Genomic DNA, 25857 nt, shown 5'->3' on the forward strand with positions numbered 1-25857 from the left:
CAACACAGGTAAGCTCGATTTCTTACCGTCGAATGAAGCATTACCGGCAGGAGTAATTCTCATATCTAGAGGGTATCTATCCACATGCAGTTTCGTCAAAAAGTTAAATTTTATGTTACGTGCTATATATGTTTGTTTATGTTTTCATGTGAATCAGCCTAAAATTGGCCGTCACATAAAAAAGGAATATGCTGCGCGGACGAGTCATTCTGTCAATCGTTTCAACGTGGTATCTGTCACATTCCTCGATTTCCAGTGTACTGACCTAACCGAGAATAACGTAAAAGTGAAAGATGCTTGATAATAGGAAAAATACGAGACGGAGAATGAAAGTATGGGCGCTCCTTTCTGTCGTTTAATTGTTTTACTATTCAACATTTTTTCCATCTCGTTAGATGCCTTCAGTGGACGCCTAGACACACTGGAAGAATGCATCAGCAAAGATACGTCACTCACCGATAACAAACTCATCGGCATCTTGGAAAAATGCAAAGCTGAAAAAGACAAGGACTCTGCCATTCGTTTCTGCATGATCAAGTACACGGTGCGCACCGACGCACGGGAACTCTCGAAACTCATGTTGTGTTTGTTCAAGTCATAAAATGTCTTGATTAAACTTGATGATGCTCTACATTGTCCAAATACATTTCCTAATACATAGATGAGACCTCTTTCAATATTAACACGATTTTAACTTTCTGCAGAGATGTCAGACAAGTGTGTCCGAAGTCCTCCGCTGTTTTTATGAACCAATTGTAGGGTTGAAACGGGTTCATTGACACACATACATGTCCAGATCTTGGCCAAAATCCTTGTGGCTATGCTGGTGCACAAATTACAAAAACTAGGGAATTGCACTAGAATCTCAAGCGAGTGCATGGCTTCACCTGGAAGTCAACCACAAAGCACGTCCACAGTAAGTTATTGCTTGCAAGCGTGCGGTGCTCCAGGAACAAGGCTTCATGTCAACGAAGTAGCGCGCTTTAACCCTGGAGAGCAGAGCCCGGCCCTGGAGCTCGCCATGGGACCCGTGCAGAGCGGCTCGGCCGGGGAGCCGTTGTGCGACAGAGAGGTCCGAGAAAGCCGAACATCGGATACCGATGTGCCGAGTGTGGCCGAACGCATATTCTCAAACGGGTCTGCACAATGAAAAAAGTAAGTTTATTTTTCAATGAGATAGCGCCTTGGCCAGCCATCAATCAACGCGAGTTGATTGCCATAAAATAAGATAGTGATAGCGACGCCACTTACTCGACGAGGCTCTGAAACCCAGACACATTATTGAGAGAGAGAGAGAGAGAAAGAGGAGAGAGAGAGAGAGAGAGAGACTCCTTAGAAAAGGTTTGGTGTTTTCTTGAGCGCTAGGAAAAAATGTTCCTTCATCTTTCATTAAGACGGAAAGACTTGATTAAAATTTTGGCTATCCGTAAGGTAGATGTATTGAACAGATTTTAGTGAGGAAATTTTCAAATTCAAATCTTGTTCCAAGTTAAAATGTTTTAATTTCAATATGTGAAGTTTTTGGCTTTTTTTTCCCAAACTTTTTTGTGCTTGTCGACAAAAGTAGGGCTCAAAGTGAGAAATTTTCACTGAAATTTGTCGACTAGTCTCGACTTATGTATGTGTCAACCAGAAGTGCATACAGTCTTTCTACGACAAAATGTTTTGTCGATTGAGTAAAGCAGTGAAGTTGAGCGTGTAAACCAACGTCAACTGATCTTTTTGTCATTTCTGTCCAAATGATAAAGAAAATAGTATCTACATAGCTTAAAGGTTGAACCCCCTGAATCTGAAACCATCTGTGTATAACTTTTTGCAAAGAGCTTTGAAAATACTATTTTTGGCAATTTTGGCCTTTTTTTTTTCAACAGGCGGTGCCCCCTTCAAGTCCTTGGCATTGTTTGTGACGAAACAGGAAATGTCATTCCCACAATAACATTGTATGTAGTTAAGGTTCGGTTCAAAACACATTACTGCTTGTACGTCTGCCTTTATATTTCATGACTAAATACAAGCTACACATGAACCCTTAAATAATACCTTGACACTTAAATAAATATATTAAAAATAAATTGGAACACACATGCTATGAAACTAAAATCATCGAAGTAAATTAATTCAAGTTTTGACCCACATGATAGATTCACGAAGGAGAATACAGTTTGTGAACACAGAAGACTAAAACACCAAATTTTATCGACGCAAAGTATACCATAGTTCATACTGTCAGGTGAACTTCCCCACAGAAACCCACTGTTCGGTTCTTAAATCATCTCAGTTCAGCTGAGCTGAGCCTGAGGTGCCATCGAAATGACAAAGATTATATATTAGTTCAAATATACAAAAGAGTGAATTTAAAGAGGAATATATTGAAAGGGTAAATAAAACAATGTATGTGAGACAGGTGGAGGAGGAAACTGTAAGAAAGACTATTTGTAAATTGAAGAACAAGAGATCAGCAGGTCTAGATGAAATTTCAAACCAGATCATTAAGATAGGAATGCAAGAGTTAGTTAAACCACTAACATACATTATTAATAAAATAATTAGTGAAGAGACGTTCCCAAGTGTTTTCAAAATTTCCAAAGTGAAACCTCTCTACAAGAAGGGAGACAAATCCAAACCAGAAAATTTTAGACCAGTTGCATTGATCTCTTGTTTCTCAAAAATCATTGAGAAGGTAATTCTAGATCTGGTGATTGATTTTCTGAATGTAAATAAAGTAATCGCTAAAGCACAATTTGGATACCAGAAACAAAAGTCTACAACAGATGCAATCGTAAATCTAGCGGATACAGTGGTAAATAGTAAAAATAAAAAGGTAATGGCAATTTTTCTAGATTTAAGTAAAGCTTTTGACTGTGTAGACCATAATGTCCTGTTAAAAATTATAGAAAGATATGGCCTGAGGGGTAAAATAGGAAATATAATTGAGAGCTATTTAAAGGATAGATGGCAATGTGTCGAGGTGAGCAGAATAGAGGAAGGCATGTTAAAAGAAGGTAGATCTAAATTGAAAAAACTTAAATTCTCAGTCCCTCAAGGATCTGTCTTTGGGCCATATCTTTTTATAATTTATACGAATGCTATCCAAAAAATTGTAGAAAGAATGAAGGGAAAAGCTGTAGTATATGTTGATGATACTAATTTAATAATTGAGGGAGAATCAATAGAAGAAATTGTTCATAGAGCAGAGTTAATACTACAGCAACTTAATGAATATTTTGCTTCCCTAAATCTTTATTTGAACTGGGGAAAGACTGCCTATATGGTATTCCAACACAAGGAAAATGTGGATTTAAACATTGGTAATATTAGTTTGAATAGAGTGCAAAGTATAGATTTTCTGGGAATGGTAGTTCAAGACAATCTGAAATGGAATGCGCATATAGAGCAGTTGGTGAAGAAATTGAACAAAGGAATTTTCGCTTTGTCGCAGGTAACTCAGTGTTTGGATATTAGATATATACGTAAAGTCTACTTCTCACATTTTTTCAGCTACGTAGCAAACGGGATTGAACTATGGGGTAACGAAGATCTAAGCAAAGAAAATGTAAAGAAAATATTTGCTATGCAAAAAACTGCTGTTAGATTGATTAAATATCATAGTTATGAGAGAAAAACGTGTAGAGGAGTCTTTAGGGAGTTGAAATTCTTAACGCTCACTGGTCTATACATCTATAGAATGGCAGTGATGGCAAAGAAACAGCAAAATTCAGTAAAGAAGGCCTATTGTAAAAGAAGGGAAAATGACTTAAGAAGAGAGAAGGGAAATTTTAAATCGCCTCTTGTATACATGTCAAAAGTTTTTAATAGCTTGCCACAAGAATTTAAAGGTCATGAGGGGATTAAATTTAATAAAGAACTGAAGAAATGGCTTATAAATAAAGAATTCTATTGTATGAACGAGTTTTGGAGCTGTGCTAATGAAGGGAATTGATGTGATTTGTTTTTGGTTTATTGTTTCTCTAGCTGCTTTCTGAACTCTTGTCACTGTCTGTTGTTAGTGTCTTTTCTATCTTCCTATTTCTGGTTTGACCTGGTCTAGATTGTATTACAATGAATTATGACCAAATAAAGTAATAAATAAATATTCACTGGTATAACAAAGGCATTAAAACTATGCCCTACACTGGTAAAACGAAAGCATAAAAAATTTCGTCTTGAAGGGCGAAACAGACTTGCGCGTCATTCCTGACTTACCTCGCCCGCGAGGTCCCCCAGGCACCAGCAAATCACCCTCACTTAAAAAAAGAAGAAAATTTTATTTTTTTCTTAGTTACGAGGCAAAAATTTTTGTTATTAAAATTAAGATGTCATTATGTATTAAATTTAAGAATTTTTTTAACAGTGTTCCTATCAGAAGGTTCTGCAGGTGCTTTTTTTAAATCAATTTTTAACACGATTGAATGTATTAAAGGAGTGGTAAATGTAAATTGTTTGCGAGCGAAGCTAGCTCAGAAAATTTGCGGTCTTAAGGATCTTTTGGTGCTAAACGTGTGCGAGCGAAGCGAGCTTCAGAAAATTTGCGGTTCTTAGGGCTTTATAGGGTGGCAAACGTTATTTGTTTGCGAGCGAAGCGAGCTCAGAAAATTTGCGCTTCTTAAGACTTTTTAGAGTGGTAAACGCGTAATTTGTTTGCAAGCGAAGTAAGCACTAAAAACATTTGCGGTTCTTACGACTTTCCAGGGTGGTCAGCGTTTGTTTGCGAGCTGAGAAAATTTGCGGTTCTTAAAGATATTTAGGTTGGTAAAAGTAAATTGTTTGCGAGCGAAGCGAGCTGAGAAAATTTTGCAGTTCTACCAGTTCCACTAGTCAATGACAGGGCAAAATGCGCGATTTTTTTTCAGCATGCCTTAGCTTCGGGGGGGGGGGGGGGGGGGGCAAAACACCCTTTGCCCCCCCCCCCCCCCCCCCCCCCCCGTGTATCCGCGCCTGCTTGGCCAGCCATCAATCAACGCGAGTTGATTGCCATAAAATAAGATAGTGATAGCGACGCCACTTACTCGACGAGGCTCTGAAACCCAGACACATTATTGAGAGAGAGAGAGAGGGAAAGAGAGAGAGAGAGAGACTCCTTAGAGAAGGTTTGGTGTTTTCTTGAGCGCTAGGAAAAAATGTTCCTGCATCTTTCATTAAGACGGAAAGACTTGATCAAAATTTTGGGCTATCCGTAAGGTAGATGTATTGAACAGATAAGTGAGGAAATTTTCAAATTCAAATCTTGTTCCAAGTTAAAATGTTTTAATTTCAATATGTGAAGTTTTTGGCTTTTTTTCCCAAACTTTTTTGTGCTTGTCGACAAAAGTAGGGCTCAAAGTGAGAAATTTTCACTGAAATTTGTCGACTAGTCTCGACTCATGTATGTGTCAACCAGAAGTGCATAAAGTCTTTCTACGACAAAATGTTTTGTCGACTGAGTAAAGCAGTGAAGTTGAGCGTGTAAACCAACGTCAACTGATCTTTATGTCATTTCTGTCCAAATGATAAAGAAACTAGTATCTACATAGCTTAAAGGTTGAACCCCCTGAATCTGAAACCATCTGTGTATAATTTTTTGCTAAGAGCTTTGAAAATACTATTTTTGGCAATTTTGGCCTTGTTTTTCACCAGGCGGTGCCCCCTTCAAGTCCTTAGCATTGTTTGTGACGAAACAGGAAATGTCATTCCCACAATAACATTGTATGTAGTTAAGGTTCGGTTCAAAACACATTACTGCTTGTACGTCTGCCTTTATATTTCATGACTAAATACAAGCTACACATGAACCCTTAAATAATACCTTCACACTTAAATAAATATATTAAAAATAAATTGGAATACACATGCTATGAAACTAAAATCATCGAAGTAAACTAATTCAAGTTTTGACCCACATGATAGTTTCACGAAGGAGAATACAGTTTGTCAACACAGAAGACTAAATCACCAAATTATATCGACGCAAAGTATACCATAGTTCATACTATCAGGTGAACTTCCCCACATAAACCCACTGTTCGGTTCTTAAATCGTCTCAGTTCAGCTGAGCTGAGCCTGAGGTGCCATCGAAATGACAAAGATTACACACAAAATCTATGTGTGTACTCAGTACACACTTCTAGGTGCGTGCTTACAAGCATGCACTTCGAGGTGTGTACTTGCCTAAGCACGCACCTAGAAGTGTGTACTTGAATGAGTACACACTTGCGAGGTGCATGCGCGGCATAGGGAAAATGCATCGAAATGCATGCACTTCTATGTGTGTACTCACCGAGTACACACTTTAAAGTGTGTACTCATTCAAGTACACACTTTAAAGTGTGTACTCATTCAAGTACACACTTCTAGGTGCGTGCTTAGGCAAGTACACACCTCGAAGTGCATGCTTGTAAGCACGCACCTTAAAGTGTGTACTGAGTACACACATAGATTTTGTGTGTAGATTCAGTGGTATATCAAAGGCATTAAAACCATGCCCTACACTGGTAAAACGAAAGCATAAAAATTACGTCTTAAAGGGCGAAACAGACTTGCACGTCATTCCTGACTTACCTCGCCCGCGAGGTCCCCCAGGCACCAGCAAATCACCCTCACTTAAAAAAAGAAGAAAATTAGATTTCCTTCTTAGTTACGAGGCAAAATTTTCGTAGACTGTTTTTAGTGCTCCAAATAATTTCCGAAGAAATTTCCCATGATACGAAGAAAATAGCACAACCATAATACGAAGGTCTTTCTATCTTACACTACTGACGACCAATATTATATACACGCAGCGCGTTGACTTTATATATTTTATACACGCAGCGTGTATATAAGGTCCATTTTTAATATTTAAACGCTGCGTGTCTGTGATCACTTCGTACACTGAGAATACAGAAGAGAGCGAAGGAACCTCCGAAGTAGGTTGGGGAAGAAAAGTACAGGGTAAGAAAAGTCCACCCCTCTTCTGGCCTACTGCTCTAAACCATGACGTCTATAGGGTACTTTCGTAGATCCTGAACCGGAAGCAAGCAGACCAGCAAACGCCACATTGGTCGGAAACTAACCTCTCTTCGGATCTAAAACTATAGCCGAGCTGTACAAATATTGCTCGCGAAACACAAATGCACTGCAAGCAAGCATCAAACGACTATTTATGTTCAAGTGTGGCCGATACGTTTGACTAACGCCTCTTTCCAATGTCAAGTTTGGATCTACTTCCGACAACATGGCGTCTGTGTGCTTCCGGTTCAGGGATCTACGAAAGTACCCTATTGAACAGTGTTTTCAAACTCCGATTTTCATGTTAAGTTGAAGTCACTGGTCGAGGGATGGCTAAAAGTCAAGAGATCAGCTCCACAAGGGTTGTACTTTTCTTACCCTGCATACTTTTCTTCCCCAACCTACCCCTATCATGCTTGTGCCGAATCCACTGTATCATAGTTTAAAATTTATTGGTAGACTGTCATGGTGTCAAGTCCCCATCGCTGAACAACTCGTCCGTCTCCCAGCTGTCCTCGCCGTCGGTCTCGCCCTCGCTCAGGCTGTCGCTGTAGCCGTACGCACAGTCGCAGTTGGGGTCGCAGTCCAGGGGCCACTCGAGTCCCGGGCAGTCCCAGGACTCGCCGCAGACGTCGCAGTTGGGGCCGTCGACGAGCAGCTCCATCTCGACGCGGGGCATCTTGGCGGAGAACTCGTCGACCACGCGTCGGAGCTGGCGCTGCCACTGCACGCCGTAGAGGCCGTGCTCGCCGCGGCACAGGGAGAAGACGGCGCTGCGGAGCGCCGCGGAGTGCATCTTCACGCACAGCGCGCAGGCGGCACGCAGGGCGCGCACGGCGGGGTGCCCGAACGGCTTGGTGCGGCCGCGGTCGTCCTTGTACACGTTGAGCTCCACGTGCCGCAGGCCGCGCAGCGCGGCGCACGCGGCGCGGTCGGCTCCGGTCGGCATGTCCACGTCGAGCACCCGGAGCGCCCTGGCGCCGCGCACCAGGTCGCCCATGAGACCGGCGGGCAGGTCGGGCTGCTGGCCGTCGCGGGGGCAGTGCGCGTGGAGCTGCAGCCGCCGCAGCTCGGGCAGCTTTCCCGCCAGGGCGCCGCGGTACTGCATGTTGGGCGCCGTGGTGAACTGCAGCGTCTGCAGGCGGCGCAGCGCGGCCACTGCGGCCAGCACGGCGGCCTCCTCGCCGTAGCCGAGGTACAGCCGCAGTTCGCGGAGGTCGCGCTGCCGCGACAAGAAGGCCGCGATGGCGGAGGCCGGCCCGGGCTGCGGCGCGCCGGCGATGCCCCAGCCGCCCTCCAGGATCACGACGGACTCGGTGAGCACGGCGCGGCTGCGGCGCAGCGCGGACCGCACCTTGGCGCACACCTCCGGGCCGTACATGCCGCCCGCCGCGTACCGCTTGGTGGCCGTCGCCGTCTCCTCGACGAGCCGCGGGAAGCGCGCCGGCCACGCGTGCACCACGAGGGACTTGGCGGCGCGGGCGTGCAGCAGCACGCGGGCGTCGTCGGCCACGTCGTCCGCCACCGACAGCTCCACGCCCGCCCAGGCGCCCGGGTCGCGCGCCACGCGGCACCACCGCTTGCACACCAGCGGCAGCGCGTCCAGCAGCGTCCTGCCGTCCGCCACCTTGCTGAAGACGAGCAGCAGCAGCTCGTCCGGGAGCGCGTCCACCGCCACGGCGCTCCCCGCGGCGACGGCAGCGTCTGCAGCGCCCAGCTTGGCCGGCCGCGCGGCTTGAAGGCGACGTGACCGCCGACGCACGTTGTGGTACTTCATGGCACGCCCCTGGCGAAACAGAAAGGAGAAATTGGTTCAACAAGACAAGCAACATGGAAAATTTCACCCACACGCCCAAAACCTTACGAAGTATTTTGGGCATACATCATCACTGCAAAGCCGGTGGTAAGTTTGCTTGCCACAAAATTGGCAAGCCGTTTGGAATGCCAAAAATTGGCAAGCTTGGCCCGGAAATACCCCCTGGCTTGCCAATTTTGTGGCAAGCAAACTTACCACCTGCTTTGCAGATACAAAAAAAAGGAATTAGTTTTTAATTGACGAAGTATTTTCTTTCGAAAGCTTATGTATGCTCAGAATACTTTGTTAACAAACTGCTATTCTTTGTAAGGCCCAAGTACGTGTGGTTTTATCAGTGCACTAAATTGACACGCCCTTCTTTGGTGCATAATTTTCTCTCAGAACTGAGCAAGCGCGTGAAGCGCACGAATACGTACGTACGCAACAACGCCCACTTCCGTCCTAAGTTACGCACAAAAAACAACCGTATTTCAGAGAAATCGTGACGTTTTGAAAGTCAATTTTACACAGTCAAAATGTTACCGTCGCTTCCGGAAAAGTCATGACAATTTCGTCGTCACCGGTGAGTGATAAATTTTTGAGCAGACATAAAATAACGTAAAATGCACTATTTTCTCTTCAGCCGTACGTGGCTTTGGTCGTATCATAGATTCAATTGTAAATTTTTCATGTTACAAATCAAAAACTACACAATGAACAAAATCGTGCAAGGCTTAAGAGAAAATGGTACATATTACGTCTCCCCAACGAAACGAAACTCTACACGCCAGAGAGAAACATCACACTACTGTAAAACTCAAAAAAATGTCAGTTCGAGGCTGAGAGTGTACTGCACGCACAGCTGCCTCTTCCGTTTTCTCAGAATGAAAGGAGGCGCCTCCCCGTTTTGCCCCAGAGCCGGAAAGAGAGCGTCCGCTCCAAGAGAAGGGGTCCACTGTAATCTCGATACTAATCCCAACTCGGCAATCACCGCACAGTGGGCCAGAAGACCGGTGGAGGCGGCCGAAACTGCAAACGCGTTTTGAGCTCCAGAATCGCTTAAACGGGACCCGAACCGAGCGTGTCACCCCACCAATGGATTGCTCTCTAAACGAGGAATCCATTGGTGGGGTCACACGTACAGTTCGAGTGCTGGTAGACCACTTAATAGCTCAGAATGCGTCTAGAATCCGGAGGAGTCCCGGATGACCGTGACCTCCCCACGAAACGCTCCCCGTCGCAATGCGACTATGTAGTAAAAATTTCGACAAAAAAGCATTTGAGTTTCACGTCGAATTTTCTTCCCTTTATTCGTGTTTGTTTCGCGTAGTTCGGGTCGGGATTAAACCTCTCCGGAATCACTCTCCACATATCTCCGTGCCCGAAACTAATCCGCTCGGCTCACAGCTGCTCGGAGATGCGAGCCTTCCCGGAAGCGGAAAATACCACGCGATCGGGAACAGACGTTTAGAGGGGAAACTGTGGAATCCAAGTGGAGGTCAGGCATGCATTAATTTGTGCGTGGCGAAATTTCCTTCGTCTATTGCGTAGGACCTTGTCTTGCCCCTGAAGTCAGCGTAATTACATATTCTGCGTACAATGCATCCCTGATGTTAACGGCTCAGGACGAAGGTTCCTAGTTCAGGCCCGCGCTGCCATTTCAGATGTACGTAAAGGTGCACGAAAAAAAATTAAGTCCGTCAAGAGGGTACTACTTCAAAGAACGGAAAAAGGAAAACAGAAGTACACACTGCAAACCTAACTGTCTAGTACCATGCTTTGCAAGTGCACACTTACAAATAACTATGCGTAGCATGGAGTTACTGTACGGCGCCAAGCATGCGTTCATAAGTGTGTACTACTGTACTTAGTAGCCCGTTAGGTTTGTACTGCAAGCCGTAAAAATAGCTTCTGAGCATGCGCATTTGTCCGTCTTCTCCCGTTTCAAGATTGATTAGAGTGCCCTATAACGTTTCGCTCTGGAGTTCCGCTTTAGATAGATACTAGGATCTAGACAAGAAAATTTTTCTCCTTGCGTTGCGAAACGCAGCGTTACGCAGGCCCAGATCCTCGTAACCCCTTGCATGGTGATACGTTGAGCAAAGCTTCTCGCAAACGCGGTTTCTTCCTTGTCAGTAAATGAAGGTTGATGTAGCGTTCACGAGAAATTTTGAACGTAACCGTAAACGTAACCTTACGTGAGGGTGTGAGCCTGCGTAACCCCAAGTTACGTACACAGGAGGACGAGTGATAGGGTACTTTCGTAGAATCCTGAACCGGAAGCAAGCAGACCAGCAGACGCCAAATTGGCCGGAAACTAACCTCTCTTCGGATCCAAAACTATAGCCGAGCTGTACAAATATTGCTCGCGAAACACATATGCACTGCAAACAAGTATCAAACGACTGTTTATGTTCAAGTGTGGCCGATACCTTTGACGAACGTCTCTTTCCCATGTCAAGTTTGGATCTACTTCCGCCAACATGGCGTCTGTGTGCTTCCGGTTCAGGGATCTACGAAAGTACCCTATTGGCGGTGGTGGTCAAAATATGCACGAACCTGCGTCACATACTTGATGGAAGCCCCTTTTGGGGTAAGTACTGAACAATTGTCATGCTAGTTTAAAACGTAATAAGAAGTTACACTTCAAAACAACGATAAAAGAAATTTCAACGGGCAGGAGATTTCCACTCCCAGAGCTGGAGGCCTAATATTATGAGTCACTGAGATTCACGTAATATTTCAGTCGTTCCTCTGATAAGTCTCCTCACGTCAAAGTAAACAGTAATAAGCCTCGACCATTGAATCCTTAAAATGAAATTCTAGCCACAGTTAAAAATTTCCCCTTAGAAAAGTCAACTTTTTACACTGAGAAAACCTTACAAACTATTTAGGGCCTCACAAAGAAAAGTAGTTTGTATAACAAAGTCTTTTGAGCATACGTAAGCTTACAAAGAAAATACTTCGTAATTTACGAACTATTTCTTCGTATAACGAAGTATTTTAGTTTGTTATATGTATGCTCAAGACTCAGAAATTAATAAGTTGCACTACACTGCAAGAACAAGTATGAATAGTACAACAAATATACAACAGAAACTGTACAATAAAAGTACAACAGGGATTGTAGAAAGTACAACGAGAATTGTACAAACCACAACGAGGCCTGCACTGCCCAGCACTCGTCATGCCGGTTCCATTGTACTTAACAATTGTTGTACTTTGAAAGTACAATAAAAACCTAATAAAAAATTTGCCAGAAATTTGTGTACTTTTGTTGTGGTTATTTCCTGCAGGGTAACTTCACCATAGGAAAGTTTGCGTGACAAGCCGGAACTTTCAACCTCAAAGTGAGACTCCTGAATCAAGTATAGAAAAATATTAATTGTCACTGAGTTCTACGTACGTAGGCACAACGGCGTTAAGAATCGCAAATGTTGCTACCGAAATATAACTTGCCTATGTTCAAACTTGTGTGTGCTCACGCTCACAGCCAATTATAATATCTCACGCAACGTTTTCAAACATTTTCACACCTTACAAACCCGTAGAGAAGTTAGGGGCCTTAGCAAAGGGTTTCACTTCATATAATAGTAAGCAACTAAGAGAGAAAAAAAAAAACCTACTGGTAAGAATGTTTTAGAATTGCTCACCTCGTCAAGCTGTGGTCCAAGTTGAGTAGTGATTCTCTTCTCTTCCTGTGCAGGCTGAGCGGAATTCGAGTACTTCGGCCCCGGCTATCCAAAGCAGGACTGTGACTGTGACGACTGCGACGGGACGCACAGTCTTCTTTTCTTCCTGCTTCCACGGAGGTTGCTCTACTCCGTGCTGCTTCGCCCGCTGGGTCTCACCCTGACTGACTGGCGTTTCGACTTCTGCAATCAAATGGTAAGTGCACCTAGGCGCCACGAGATGGCGCCCGAGTCTTTCGATTTCGGAAGGGAAAGTCGAAGATCGGTAATTCCCTCCGGCGCCTTCGCGCGGAGCACCGCGTCGGTTGGAATCGCGGCGGAGGGAGACCTCCCTCCACTGCGGCTGGAACGCACAGTAAGCGCTGGCGGCCGAAAGTCTACACGCGTTTTGACGAGGGGGTATGCACTCTATAAACCTGTGACCCGACTATTACGCTATATTACGCCTCCTAATAATCAGAATTTAGCTAAAAAAACCTCCTCAAAACACCCCAAAATTGGTAAAAATTTCAGAATTTGGGATATAACGTGGCTATTACGCGTATTATTACGCGTCCTATTACAGATAGAGTGAACCGACTGTGACGCGAGTGCATACCGCCTCGCGTTTTGAGCTTAGAATCGCTTAAGCATACTGCAAAGTGAAACTAGAGTGTCCTAGAAAAAATTGTCACAGGAAGCTCATTTTGTGGTCAAAATTAAACCACTATTAGATGAATTGGTTCCCAAAGTTGGGTGCCCAAACTCCTGTTAGTTTCTGAGATATGGAGGTTTACGTAAACTTTTAGTCGTTTTTCCAAAATTCTCCTAACGACAAAGGAATACCTACCCACTCTTCAGATTTTGGCAATTATATCTACTTTTGAATAGGAAAAAGATAGCGTTGGCAGATTTGAAATTGTCAGTCTCGAAGAGGCTGTTAAAGCTATTTTACCAGGCCTATTTTAATTTTTCTTCAAATTTGAGAGATTTTGCCCTATTTTGCTCTTGTTTTCGGTTTTTCAGGAAAACTAAGGCAGATATTCAAAAAAGGGCAACGCTATCTTTTTCCTATTCAAAAATAGATGAAATTGCCAGAATCTGAAGACTGGGTAGTTAATCCTTTGTTGTGAGGAGAATTTGGGAGAAGCGACTAAAAGTATATGTAAACCTCCATAACTCAGAAACCAATAGGAGTTGGGGCCCTAGTCTTAGTGTATGAGTTGATGCAAAAGAAAGAAAATTTTATCCAGAAATTGAGACATCAGACACAAGTACTTAAAAAAAATCTCAAATAGCCACTTTTTCACTTTACAATAAACTTAAGGGGAGGTTCTGGTGAAAATGCTATTTTCTCCTAAATAGGTCCCACTGTGAAAATTTGTTAAAAATTTAATGTCTTATCAAGTATTTATTAGAATTTTTCATTGGGGAGGCACGTTCTATGCCCTGAATCCAGTCGCAGAGCCTTTTTCTCCCATTTAGGCTATAACTTTAAAAATCTTCTTGCGCATACTATTTTGTCGTAAAAGGTTGGCTTAGACATTTTTCACTTCTTCGATTCATTTTTTAAAAATGCCGGCATGCGCATCTCAAAATGTCAATTGAATTTTTATTCGCAAGCTTTCTAACCAAGCATTTCACTAAAATTGATCAAAAATGTACAAAATAGACAAATTTTAGGGACTTTTCAGCTTAAAAAGCTAATAATTAATAATATAATGGAAGTTTTGAGCTATGCATGCCGGAATCTTTTGAAAATGAGTCGAAGAAGTGAAAAATGTCAAGGTCAACCTTTTACGACAAAATAGTATGCGCAAGGAGATTTTTTAAGATACAGCCAAAATAGGCTCAAAAAGACTCTTCGACTGGGTTAACAGCCTGGCATGTGCCTTCAAAAGTCAAATTTTAGTCTCCCCAATGAAAAATTTTATATCCCGAACAAATTATGACTGTAGGATCCATTTCGAAAATGGCAAGATTTTCACCAGAACCTCCCCTTAATAGGACTCGATCCGAACGTGTGGCCCCAATAGATTAATTACTCTTCGAACGAGCAATCCATAGGTGGGATCCTACGTTCTGTTCGAGTTCTACGGCGAAATCCGCCGGGCCGCTTCAAGTTTGAAGATGCAATTTTCGTTCAATCATTTTATACTCAGTCATTACAACGTTTACCTGTTTCAAACCAAGCAGAAATGTATCAAAAAGAATCTTAAAATTCCTTTTTTTGTGACCGAGTTATGGCAATTTTTTGAACAAACGGAAATTACCGTAACCCAGTCAGTCGATTTGAATTTTAGGGTAATTTTTTGAAACACACTGCTAGGCCTCCACTGTAATCCATCCCTACCTGGAGCGGGCAGCCCCGGGACGGGTGCGGGCAGGCCCGCAGGCCTGGGGTCGCTTGCCCGTCCCGAGCCAATGTCGGCGAATGTGGTGGGGATAACTCTTCTTCCGAAATGAGCCCACTGAAGTTAAAAAAAAACCGATGTTCAGACCGATACAACATCGTGATCTTTGACGAAATGTTACCATTTGTCACGTTTTAGACCCAGTGTTGAGTAGATTATACCTTTACACATCCAATTTAACATACACAATAGAAGAATATCAAACACTATAAGGTGTCTGCTAGCTTGCACTCTTTTAAAAATTTAACGGGTAATTCTTTGTGAAATTCCTGTAACTCCGTAATCTAGTGCACGCTCGAAATAGTTGGGGCCTTGTCGCGGCTAACCTGTGCGCTGGAGTGATCGGACGAATTTGGTGTACATATCTGGACGCAGTTCTCGCCGCGCCACTGTATTTCTGGCTGCGCTGGGTTCCTCTGCACTTCATCATTATCTTCTCGACACTTTTGTCGTTGACAAACAGAGGGATCCCTGACCCAAAGTCGAGTTTGTATGTTTATTCTATACTCTTTGTCTGTCAGCTTTGCTATCGGCAGTCATTCTCGCTCCAGCCGCGCCAGGCTTGCCTGCACTGAGAAAGCGAACGAAATGTGGACATATGTTCGTACAAGTAAGGTGCGATGCATATTCATATTCATTTATTTCATCCTTAGTATCCTGTTTCACAGTGAGACATCGCGCACGTACGTGCAATCACTTCCAGAGAAAAGTACAGTCGACTCCCGTTAGCTGGCAGGGCAACCGGGAGGCGCGTTGGACAACTAACGAAAGCGAGGGGATTAAGCCGCCGGTAATCCCTCGCCGGCCTGCAAGACCCTCGGCCGGGCTGGGCCGGGCACTGCCCGGGCCGAGGTGGTGGGGATGACTCCGTGCCAACTATCGAATGGTCAAGGGGTGCCAGCTAACGGGAGTCGACTGTACAGAAAAAGTACGGAACATGTCTGGTCAATAATTTGCCTGGACTCAGTGGCGTGCGCAAGGGGGGGGGGGGGGGGTGTCAGAGGGGTCATGACCCCCCCCCCTTTGGCCACTAGACAGCCGCCTGAAAGGTAGGCAAATTTCGTCACTTTCCCCCTGTAAGTAGGCAAAAAGCGTGGCCTGATCCCCCCCCCTTTTCTAATTTTCTGCGCACGCCACTGCCTGGACTGTCCTACTACGGAACTTCTGTACTTTTTTCCGTATACCCGATTACATGAGTTCTTATGGGACAAGTACGGACGTTCCGTACATTTTCCGTACAAAAGTACGGAATTTTTTTACAGTGTAGGGTTCAAATACATTGCACCCATGGACTACTCTGAACTCATAGCGTTTGCATTGTGAGAGAGGCCACGTGGTTTTGGATCTTCCCGGACACGTCTAAATTTGACTCGAACGCAATGGATTCAAACTAGTCAACACACTAAATTACTGCATAAGACATGCACGAAACTGTGCGTGCGTTTTAAAATGCACAGTTTCGTGCATTTTGAAAAGCATGGACAGTCGTGCATAGCTTATGCACAGTAAAAAGGTGTAAGTAATCTGGTTCACCACTGTGAAAATCTTTCTCCGGGACACTGCAGGAAATAACCACAACAAAAGTACACAAATTTCTGGTAAATTTTTTTATCAGGAATTTAGTGTACTTTTCAAGTACAACAATTGTTGTACAAAGCACAATGGAGCCGGCATGATGAGTGCTGTGCCGTCCGTCCAGGGCTCGTTGTGGTTTGTACAATTCTCGTTGTACTTTCTACAATCCCTGTTGTACTTTTATTGTACAGTTTTTGTTGTACTTTTGTTGTGCTATGCACTTTTTTTCTTGCAGTGGAGCGGGATTTCTGGGCAAGGGGTTCCCCGTGCCCGTGAGCCAATCAAGTATAGTGTCCTTGCGGGAAATTTCCCGGACGCTCCTCGGGCGGCTTCGGGTCACGGCGTGGCGAGTGCTTCGGGTGAAGTCGGGTGCCTCTCAGGCGGCGCGGCTGCGCTTGTGCTTCGGCCGCCCTCTACTCGGCCTCGTCTCGCACTGGCACTGGCAACCCTCAGCCGAGCGAGAGCAGAGCAGCAACGCACAGTGCAGTTCGTCCAGAGAGTAGGAAGGCAGGGAGTGAGGCGATTTTTGCCCGTAAGTACACAGGCACGGCTGCGAGGGGCTAAACACTCCAAGAGATCGTGTACAGAGTACTCGGTATTACGCGGTGTTACGCTGTGTTACGGGGATATCACATGTGTATTACGGCTTTAAAATGCCAAAATTTGGCACATTTGGCCAAAAATGGTATTACAATTACGCGTCATATATACCGGGTATTACACGAGTGTTGAGCCCCTCGCACTGCTGCCTCCTCGGCAAGCAGACATGACTTTGAAGTTGTGTACAAATTTTCGAATTCAACATGAAAATTGGATGTTTATAAGTGTATTTCAGTAAAATTTCCTTCAATTTAATTGCAAACTTCACTAGTTTTAGAAGAATTTCGCCTCAATTTCAATTTTTTTTTTTAAAAGCAAGTTAAAACTCTACATTGTCTATGAATTTTGGCGTACAAATTATCTGAAATTGTTTCTCGTTGCTCCAATGATTCGTAACGTTTAGCAACAGTCCTATAAGTTGTAATCCTTCACTGCTGAAAAGAAAGCGCAACTCTGGGCTTGAGACAAGCATGAAAATACGCTTGAAGACGTTACGCTGGAAATGAATCTTCGATTGGAAATGCCCCCATGCATAGGAGGAATCTCAGCACATCAGTCCGTTACGCTTGATTTCTAGCGTAAACTGATTACGTTTAAAAACGTAGGGAAATACTAGGCTTCAGTTTCACCAGTGTCGTTACATTGTTCTCTTTCTCTTATCCAAGGTTGGCTTGGACCGGCGCTACGCAAGGCAAGCCTGCTGAGGCAGTTTCCGATGGCGTTGCGAGAAGTTCTACTTGTCGCCCGTAAGTACTACTCGTCTGGGCCCCTGATGGAAAAATAAAGTCAACATTCTTGGGAAACGCGGTAGATTTCCAAAAAAAAAAAAACAGATTTCCAGGGAAACGCAGATTTCCTGGGTATACCGGCAGAAGTCAACTTTCTTTTTTTGGAACATCTTTTCCGGATAGATAAATTGGTTGATGGGATTTCACAACGACTTATTCTGTGCGAAGTTTGAAAAAAAAACATGTTCGGTTGCAGTGGCGACGCTGCTGCTGCGGCACGCGCGCTCGCAGACTTCAAATGGAGAGCAGGTTGTTTCTCGTGACGGCGAAGACGTAAGTAAAGTTGTTCAAAGTAACCAGCAGCTCACTGTCGACCAAACACACGAAATTACCACTTACATTTTTGTGGTGCTGAGTGAGCTGTGTACGAAATGGAGCATAAGTTTCTAAATGCTCGACAATCTCGTTCGTAGCTGACAAGCACGAAAATGTGGTCTGTTTTCTTTTTTGCAGCAACTTGTGCGCTTTTGTGCTCCCCCAGTCTCGTAATATTGACATTTTATATCTTGCCAAAAAAAAAAATTGTGCAAACATAATACGTACTATTTCCGCTTTAGCTATGCACTATTTTGTAAATTGCATAATGTATTTTGACTGACTTTTTGTCATTTGCAACGTACTGTCCAACTTCTACGTGATCTATTGACAATTTTATCTTTGAAACGATCAAAATTGTGCACAGTTTAGAGAAAATAGTACATAAAGTATTTTGAGCATACATATAACAAACTAATATACTTTGTTTATACGAGGAAATAGTTCGTAAATTACGAAGTAGTTTCTTTGCAAGCTTTGTATGCTCAAAATACTTTGCTGCTTTTCTTTGTAAGGCCCAAAATAGTTGGTAAGGTTTTCTCAGTGCACGTAAACACTTGATGCGCCTTGATTTGTTCTCGCAGTGCCTGTCCCAGTACGCCGCCCCCGCGACGGTGCTGGCCGTGCCCGAGGAGGTGGTGCTGGTCCTGGGCAACTCGGGGTCCGGCAAGTCGGCGCTGGCCAAGCACCTGTCGCGCCACGACGGCGACATGAAGGCCGTGCGCGAGAACGGCGAGTTCTTCATCGAGGGCGACGGCATCGGCGGCAGCATCGCCTCGGTGACGTCGGTGCCGGAGCTGTTCCACGACAACGAGACCGCCACCAACTACTTCGACTGCCCTGGCTTCGAGGACACGCGCGGGCCCTGCAGCGAGGTGACCACCACCTACTACATGAAGGACATCGCCCGGCACGCGCGCCGCGTCAAGGTAGGAGCCACGAGCGAGGTGTCTCTTTTCCGCTGTGTCAAAAAGCCACGGAAAATTCTGTTAACAACTTGTGAGCCCTCTTAGCAATATTCTCCAAAGGATGACCTTACATTGTTCTCCGTAGGACCGCACGCACAGGCTTCTCCATAGGACCTTACAGTCTTATAGTCCTACGGAGAATACTGTAAGGTCCTACGGAGATTATTGCCAAGAGGGCTACTGGGAATCTTGTCAAAAAAACGAACAGAATTTTCAGTACTTTTTGCCGCAGTGTCTAGTGGTGGATCCAGGGAGGCCTTTGGGGGGAGCAAAGTAGCACTATTTACCTGCCTATCAGGTGGCTATCCAGGTGCTTTTCAAAAGGGGGGGGGGGGGGGAGAAGCCCCAAACTCCACCTTTTTGTTCACTCGAAAGAGCTTTGAGGAGAGTGTTCACATTGCAAAGAACAAATGACCCCCATTTTTTAATAAGAACGTGATGATAACACGCTTTAGAAGAACTTAAATTTTAAGATAAATAGTTATACATTTGTACCATATCATTTGGTTGTCAAAATGATGAAAACCACTTTACTAATAAAATTGAGTCCCAAGTGATGAGGAAATTTATTTGAAGTTGCCAAGAAATTCATGTGTGACTGCAAATTGTTTTATTCTTAGAATAAGTTTGCGAAGTGCGTTTAGATTTGTTTGTTACCAAAGTTGCAAAGAGATTTATGCGAAGTTGCCCAGAAATTCATATGAGACTGCGAATAGTTTTATATGTTAAATTAGTTGGTCAGGTGCGAACAAATTTGTTCGTTACCCAAGTTGCGAAGAAATATATTTGAAGTTGCCAAGAAATTCATACTTAACTGCAAATTGTTTTATTTGTAAAATAAGTTTGTATGGTGTGAACAAATTTGTTCGTCACCCAAGTTACAAAGAAATGAATTTGAAGTTGCCCAGAAATTCATATGTGACTGCGAATTGTTTTCTTCGCAGAAAAAGTTTGTATGGCGCGAACAAATTTGTTTGTAGCTTACAAATATATTTCATCGCAGAGCTTTCTACGTTGAGTTGGCCCAAAATAGTTTGTAAGGTTTTCAGAGTGACAGTGCGTTGCAGGTGCTGCTGCTGGCGCCGCACTTCGCCGTGCGCAAGGGCCAGGACCGCAGCGACTTCCTGACGATGCTGCGCCACGCCGCGCGCGTGCTCAAGGACCCGGCCAAGCTGCAGCAGTCGTTGGCGCTGGTAGTGACCAAGGTATGTACAGACCGGTGGAGGTGGCCGAACTTGAAGACGCCTTTTGAGCTCCAGAGTCGCTAAACAGAACTCGAACGGAGCTTGTGTGACCCCACCAATGGATTCCTCGTTCGGAGAGCAATCCATTGGTGGGGTCACACGTTCGGTTCGAGTCCCATTTAGCGACTCTGAAGCTCAAAACGCGTCCGGCACTTGTACCGGAGTCCGGCCCAGGGTCAGGTGCGATAACTTTGCCGACACAAGCCCTGAACGCGTCCGGGATTCTGAACGCACCAACCTGTTTTCTGACCCACAAGGTTGAAGCCCCCGTGGTGAAGAGAAACAACTACGATGGCTACGGCCGCGTGTCCTCCGACCTCGTCAAGGCGCCAGACAGCGACGTGCGCAGTGGAGTGGAGGCGTTCCTGAGTCGCGAGGTGCGCCCCTTCCTCGCCGCCATGGCCGAGGACTCGAGCGTGCAGCAGGAGGAGCGGACAGAGCTCCGCAACGCCGTCAAGATCGTGGACATCCTCCTCCTCGGCGGAGTGGAAACCAGACGCCACGGACGTGTCAGCCGCATCGGCCTGTTCCACGCCCCCGACGAGGTTGGCGCCCTGGGCGACATTGAGATCATGCGGAACGGCCGCGCCGAGCTGCTGGAGCTGGTGCAGGGCCTCGGGTGAGTCCGCTACGATCTGGCCCATTCCGAGCGCTGCCTTTGTCGATGTCTCTCTCGCACCCTTACACTGGTGAAACTAAGGCGTACTATTACGCCCTTTTTCAAGCGTATACGAGTTCATGCGCTCCTTTCTTCCTATCTAAATGCATGGGAGTATTGCCTTGAAGCGTAGTTGTACGCTTCAAGAAGGGCGTACAGTCTCGGAGCGTAATTGTACGCTTGAGTGTTACCAGTGTACGAGACGCTCCGTGAGTGAGAGTAACAGCGACGAGGGATCAATAGATTTCTCTGACCGAAGGATCCAATGGTGGAGACAGACCAACAGATTCATCGCTCGGAGAGCAATCCATTGGTAGTCACATGTTCGGTTGAGTCCCATTTAGCGACTGTAGAGCTCAAGACGCGTCTAGAAGTTTGGCCGCCTCACTGGTAAAACCAAAGCGTAACTCTATGCTTGAGTCAAGCATAAAGTTACGCTTGAAGACGTTACGCTTGAAATGAAGCATACTCTGGAAATTCCCCCATGCATTTAGATTGGTGGAATCTTGGCGGTTGGGCCTGTTACGCTTGATTTCAAGCGTAACCTGATTACGCTTGAAAACAGGGGGTAATACTACGCTTTAGTTTTACCAGTGCTCCACCGGTCTTTGGCCCACGCGCTTGGAGCGCCAGAGTCGTTAAGGTTACTGTAAGGTGAAAAAACTATCTTCCAAAGTATAGGTGGCAGTGCTTTGGTTTTTGGTGATTTAGTTGCTTACTATGAAAAACTTTTACACCCACAGACTGGACTCCCAACTCCCATTAGTTCCAAAGTTATGAGGGTTTTAGTGTTATTTTAGTCGTTTACTAAAAATTCTCCTTGCGATGAACCAAAAAGTTTACGGAGGTGTGATTTTTTATTTTACGGGCCAATGGACATGCAAACAGACTAGCAAAGCCAGATTTGACAATATATGCATAGATTAGCTGTAATTTCTGTTTGGAAAATGCGTTTTGAATTTTTTTTACTCCAATTTGGTAAATTTTGGTATTTTTTGGTGTTTTTATGTGTTTTTTGAGAAAAATTCCTATGTCATGTTGGAATTTTGGAAATCCGGCTTTGCTACGAGATAGGCAAATCAATAAAGAACTTGTAAAACAAAAATCAAGTCTCGACAACTTTTGGTTCATCGCAAGGAGAATTTTTAGTAAACGACTAAATTTGTTACGTAAACTTCAATAACTCAGAAAATAATGGGAGTTGAGTGCCTCAACTTTGGGTTTAAGTTCATCTTATAGTAAGCAACCTGAAACCTAAATACAAACATGATACCACAATTATTTTGGAAACTGATATTTCACATTTTTTCACTTTACAGTAACCTTAAATGGGACTGGAACCGAGCGTGTGACCTCCACCAATGGATTCATCGTTCGGAGAGCAATCCATTGGTGGGGTCACACGTTCGGTTCGAGTCCCATTTAGCGACTCTGGAGCTCAAAATCCGTTCGGGGTTGTGACCGCCTCCGCCGGTCTTCCGGCCCACTGTGCGCAGGTACGCCGACGTGCAGCAGGGCGACTTCGGCTTCTCGGTGTCGGCCCGCACCAAGGTGTTCGCGCTGCGGAGGGTGCAGCAGCTCAACGAGGACGTGGTGGCCGCCCTGGGGGTGCTGGGCCAGGCCGCCAAGAACCAGTCCGCCTCTGCCTACGACCCCAGCGACATCCGCGCCTCGCAGGAGAGGTACGCCGAGCTGGAGAAGAAGGCCGCCGACGTCGCCCGGCACCTCAAGAACAGCACCGACGTCAAGGTACGGGGTGGTTCCATGCCAACAGTACAACTACCGAGGGGTGAATCACTGGTGTACTCATGTGTACAAATCAGCCCGCACTGAGTGTACGTACTCACGAGCTTAAATTTAGCAAAATTCGCTAGTTCCTTTAGACGTTTAAAAATGTGAAATTTACGAGTTTTTTAAGGTGTACTCACCCGTACTCATGTACTCATGTGTACACCAGAACGCTAAGTAATGCACCCCTCGACAACTACGAAGTACACACTCTCAGGCCATGTCCACCCTTTCTAATTCAGGCTTTGCCAAGTTCACACTTACAAGCGCATATGCGATATGCGTAGCGTGTAGTTACGATGCCAAGAATGCAGTTGTAAGCATGAACTTATTGAGTGTCCAGTAAATTTGTGAGCGTGTTCTTGCAAGTATACATTTATAAGTGTAGCAATTAGACAGGTTTGAAGTAAAATCAAGAGATGAGTGAAAATTTAGTCGTTCCAAAACATAGAATGTCATCATGAACCAAAGCGAAACATATGGTGTTGAGTCTAGTAAGCGACAAATTGTCGTTGAAGAACAAAATTCTTGCTATCACCATTAACAACACACCTTGTGTGGAAACAACATTTTTTGCTTTTATCTGTTCAATTAAAGTATATTTTGAACATTTCGTTCTTTTAAGTCGTAAGGAAATGACTATTTTTAAAAGTAGAACCATGAAAAAAAAATTTAGCGACAAAAGTGCTCAACGAATACTTTTGAAGACATCACAAAATCTTTTTTTACTTCGAATACTTGTTGTTGACTAACAACATTTGTTGTTAGCCAGTGACTTTGTTTCTGAAGGTGGACTGTTGATGTGTTATTACAATTATACTATCCTTTAGTTCCAGTACGATTATGGTTTGGCAAGCTATTTGTTCCACATCAAATCTTGTTGTCAAAAAAAATTAGCAATAAATGTGTTGCTGAGTTGTGACAAAGTTTTTATCAGTGCTGTCGGCCTCTGTTTCCACGTCTGTTTCCTTCTCCCACGCTCCCCTCCCTGTTCCAGAAGACCGTTGGAGGCGTCTAAAACTCCGGACGGGTTTTGAGCTCCAGAGTCGCTAAATGGGACTCGAACCCAACGTGTGACCCCGTGTGCCGAACGTGTGACCCCACCAATGGATTCCTCGCTCGGAGAGCGATCCATTGGTGGGGTCACACGTTCGGTTCGAGTCCCAGTTAGCGACTCTGGAGCTCAAAACGCGTGTGGAGTTTTGGCCGCCGGCGCTGGTCTTCCGGCCCACTTTGTCCCGCCATTTAAAGAGCGCCTCCCTCTGTGTTCCAGGAGTTCTGCCTGCGGGTGGCCGTCCCCGAGGACTCCAGCGTCCAGCTGGCCGACAAGTGCGCGATCCTGGACGTGCTGCAGGTGGTGAGCGAGCAGCCCGTGGTGGACCACGCCGTCCTGGCGACCACCTGGGCAGCGCCCATGGACTCCGTCACCGAGTACCTGAAGGAGAAGAAGGAGTGGCACTCGTTCCTGCTGTCCCTGTACCAACGGTTCAACTCGTACCCCGTGCAGGTGAGCCTCGCTCCTTCCTACACCTCATGTGTTACACCCTAAATGCTTTCGCACAAATTTTGTACGAAACACCACACTGCAAGAAAAAGTGTGATTAGTACAACAAATGTACAACAAAAACTGTACAATAAAAGTACAACAGGGATTGTAGAAAGTACAACGGGAATTGTACAAACCACAACGAGGCCGGGACTGCCCAGCACTCGTCATGCCGTTTCCATTGTACTTTGTACAACAATTGTTGTACTTTGAAAGTACAATAAAAACCTGATAAAAAATTTGCCAGAAATTTGTGTACTTTTGTTGTGGTTATTTCCTGCAGTGCACCGTTTTTCCCGCACACGAACTTCCCGTACAAATTTGCGACTTTGACTTATCAGCTAACGGTTTTGTTGTTTCTTTCTGCAACTGACCCGGATGCCCTGTTCGTTTTCCAGCTGCAGCGCCGTTCGTCCAGCACACCGTTCCCGTCCTCGTCCTTCGTGGAGCTGCCGGAGTTCGCCGCGGAGGCCGAGGCGCTGGCCGCCTTCGCCGCGACGGGGCAGAACCTGTCCGACGTGGCGGCGGTGGTGTCGACGGCGAGCCGTGGCCCCAAGACGCGCTGCGTCGGCGACCTGCCCAGCGGCGGCCACGCGGTCGTTGAGGGTGAGACGGTGCTGCTGTCCGAGGCCGTGGCCGCGGCGAGGAACAGCTGCGCGGGTCCGCTGCAGCTGCTCGAGGTGTACGCCCTCAACACCGTGTTCGTCGACGACACCGTCAGGCTGCCGAGCGTGCCGCTGGTGGTGGCGGCGCCGCGGTGGGAGACCCTGGGGTCGCCGACGATCAACCTCGACGGCGAGGACGGCGAGCCGCTGGGCAGCGCGCCGGCGGCGAACTGCAGCGGGGAGCGCGGCCACGACGGCAGGCCGGGGAACCCCGGCGGCCCCGGCGGCGTGCTCCTGGCCGTGGGGATGGACTTCGCCGGCAACAAGGTGCGCGTCAGCGCCAAGGGCGGCGCGGGCGGCGTCGGCGAGGAAGGCGGCGCGGGCAGCGGCGGCGGTGGCGACGGCGGCGCGGGCGGCCTTGGCGGCGTGGTCGGCGGCGTGGCGCTGGCGGGCCGCGGCGACGCGCTGCAGCACTTCATCGTGGAGGTGTCGGAGGGGGCGGCCGGCCGCGGGGGCCGCGGCGGCGACGGCCAGGGCGAGGCGCTCAGCCGCCGCAAGCGCGACGGCGGTGCCCTGCTGCTGGTCGGCCTGCTCGTCGGGTACCTCCTGACCAGGAAGACGGAGAACACCCCCCACTCCGTCGTCGGGGCGCGCGGCGAGGACGGCGCCGTCACCGCGGGGCGCGCCGCGCCGCAGCGGCTCTGGGACCGCCTGGACCCGGCCTTCGCGGAGGTGTGGAAGTCCACGCCGGCCAGGATGCAGACGTACTTCGAGCTCAACAGGAAGCACCCCTACCTGCGGCGGGAGTTGCAGAACTTCCTCGGCTTCATGCGGGAGAGTGACGATCTTCGGACTGGTCACGACCGCCTCACTCAGGTCTTCTGAACTCTTGCAAAGTCCGGAGCGTCTGTTCCGTGCACTCTCAGA

The 25857-nt window shown here is 46.1% G+C and overlaps 1 protein-coding gene across 1 annotated transcript; it reads left to right on the plus strand.

The window, feature by feature from the left end:
• Nucleotides 1–10278: 10278 nt before the first annotated feature.
• Nucleotides 10279–25350, plus strand: LOC117644992 (the record flags this gene model as incomplete). Its single annotated transcript, XM_034384862.1, has 11 exons — nt 10279–10424; nt 12465–12646; nt 16654–16950; nt 17684–17764; nt 18003–18079; nt 18706–19050; nt 20157–20294; nt 20591–20952; nt 22488–22740; nt 24053–24286; nt 24724–25350. Coding segments are annotated over exons 4-11 (2067 nt in total), but the record flags the coding sequence as incomplete, so codon positions are not given.
• Nucleotides 25351–25857: the final 507 nt, after the last annotated feature.

The sequence above is a fragment of the Thrips palmi genome, unplaced genomic scaffold (genome assembly GCF_012932325.1).
Source record: "Thrips palmi isolate BJ-2018 unplaced genomic scaffold, TpBJ-2018v1 HiC_scaffold_18, whole genome shotgun sequence".
NCBI classification, from domain to species: domain Eukaryota; kingdom Metazoa; phylum Arthropoda; class Insecta; order Thysanoptera; family Thripidae; genus Thrips; species Thrips palmi.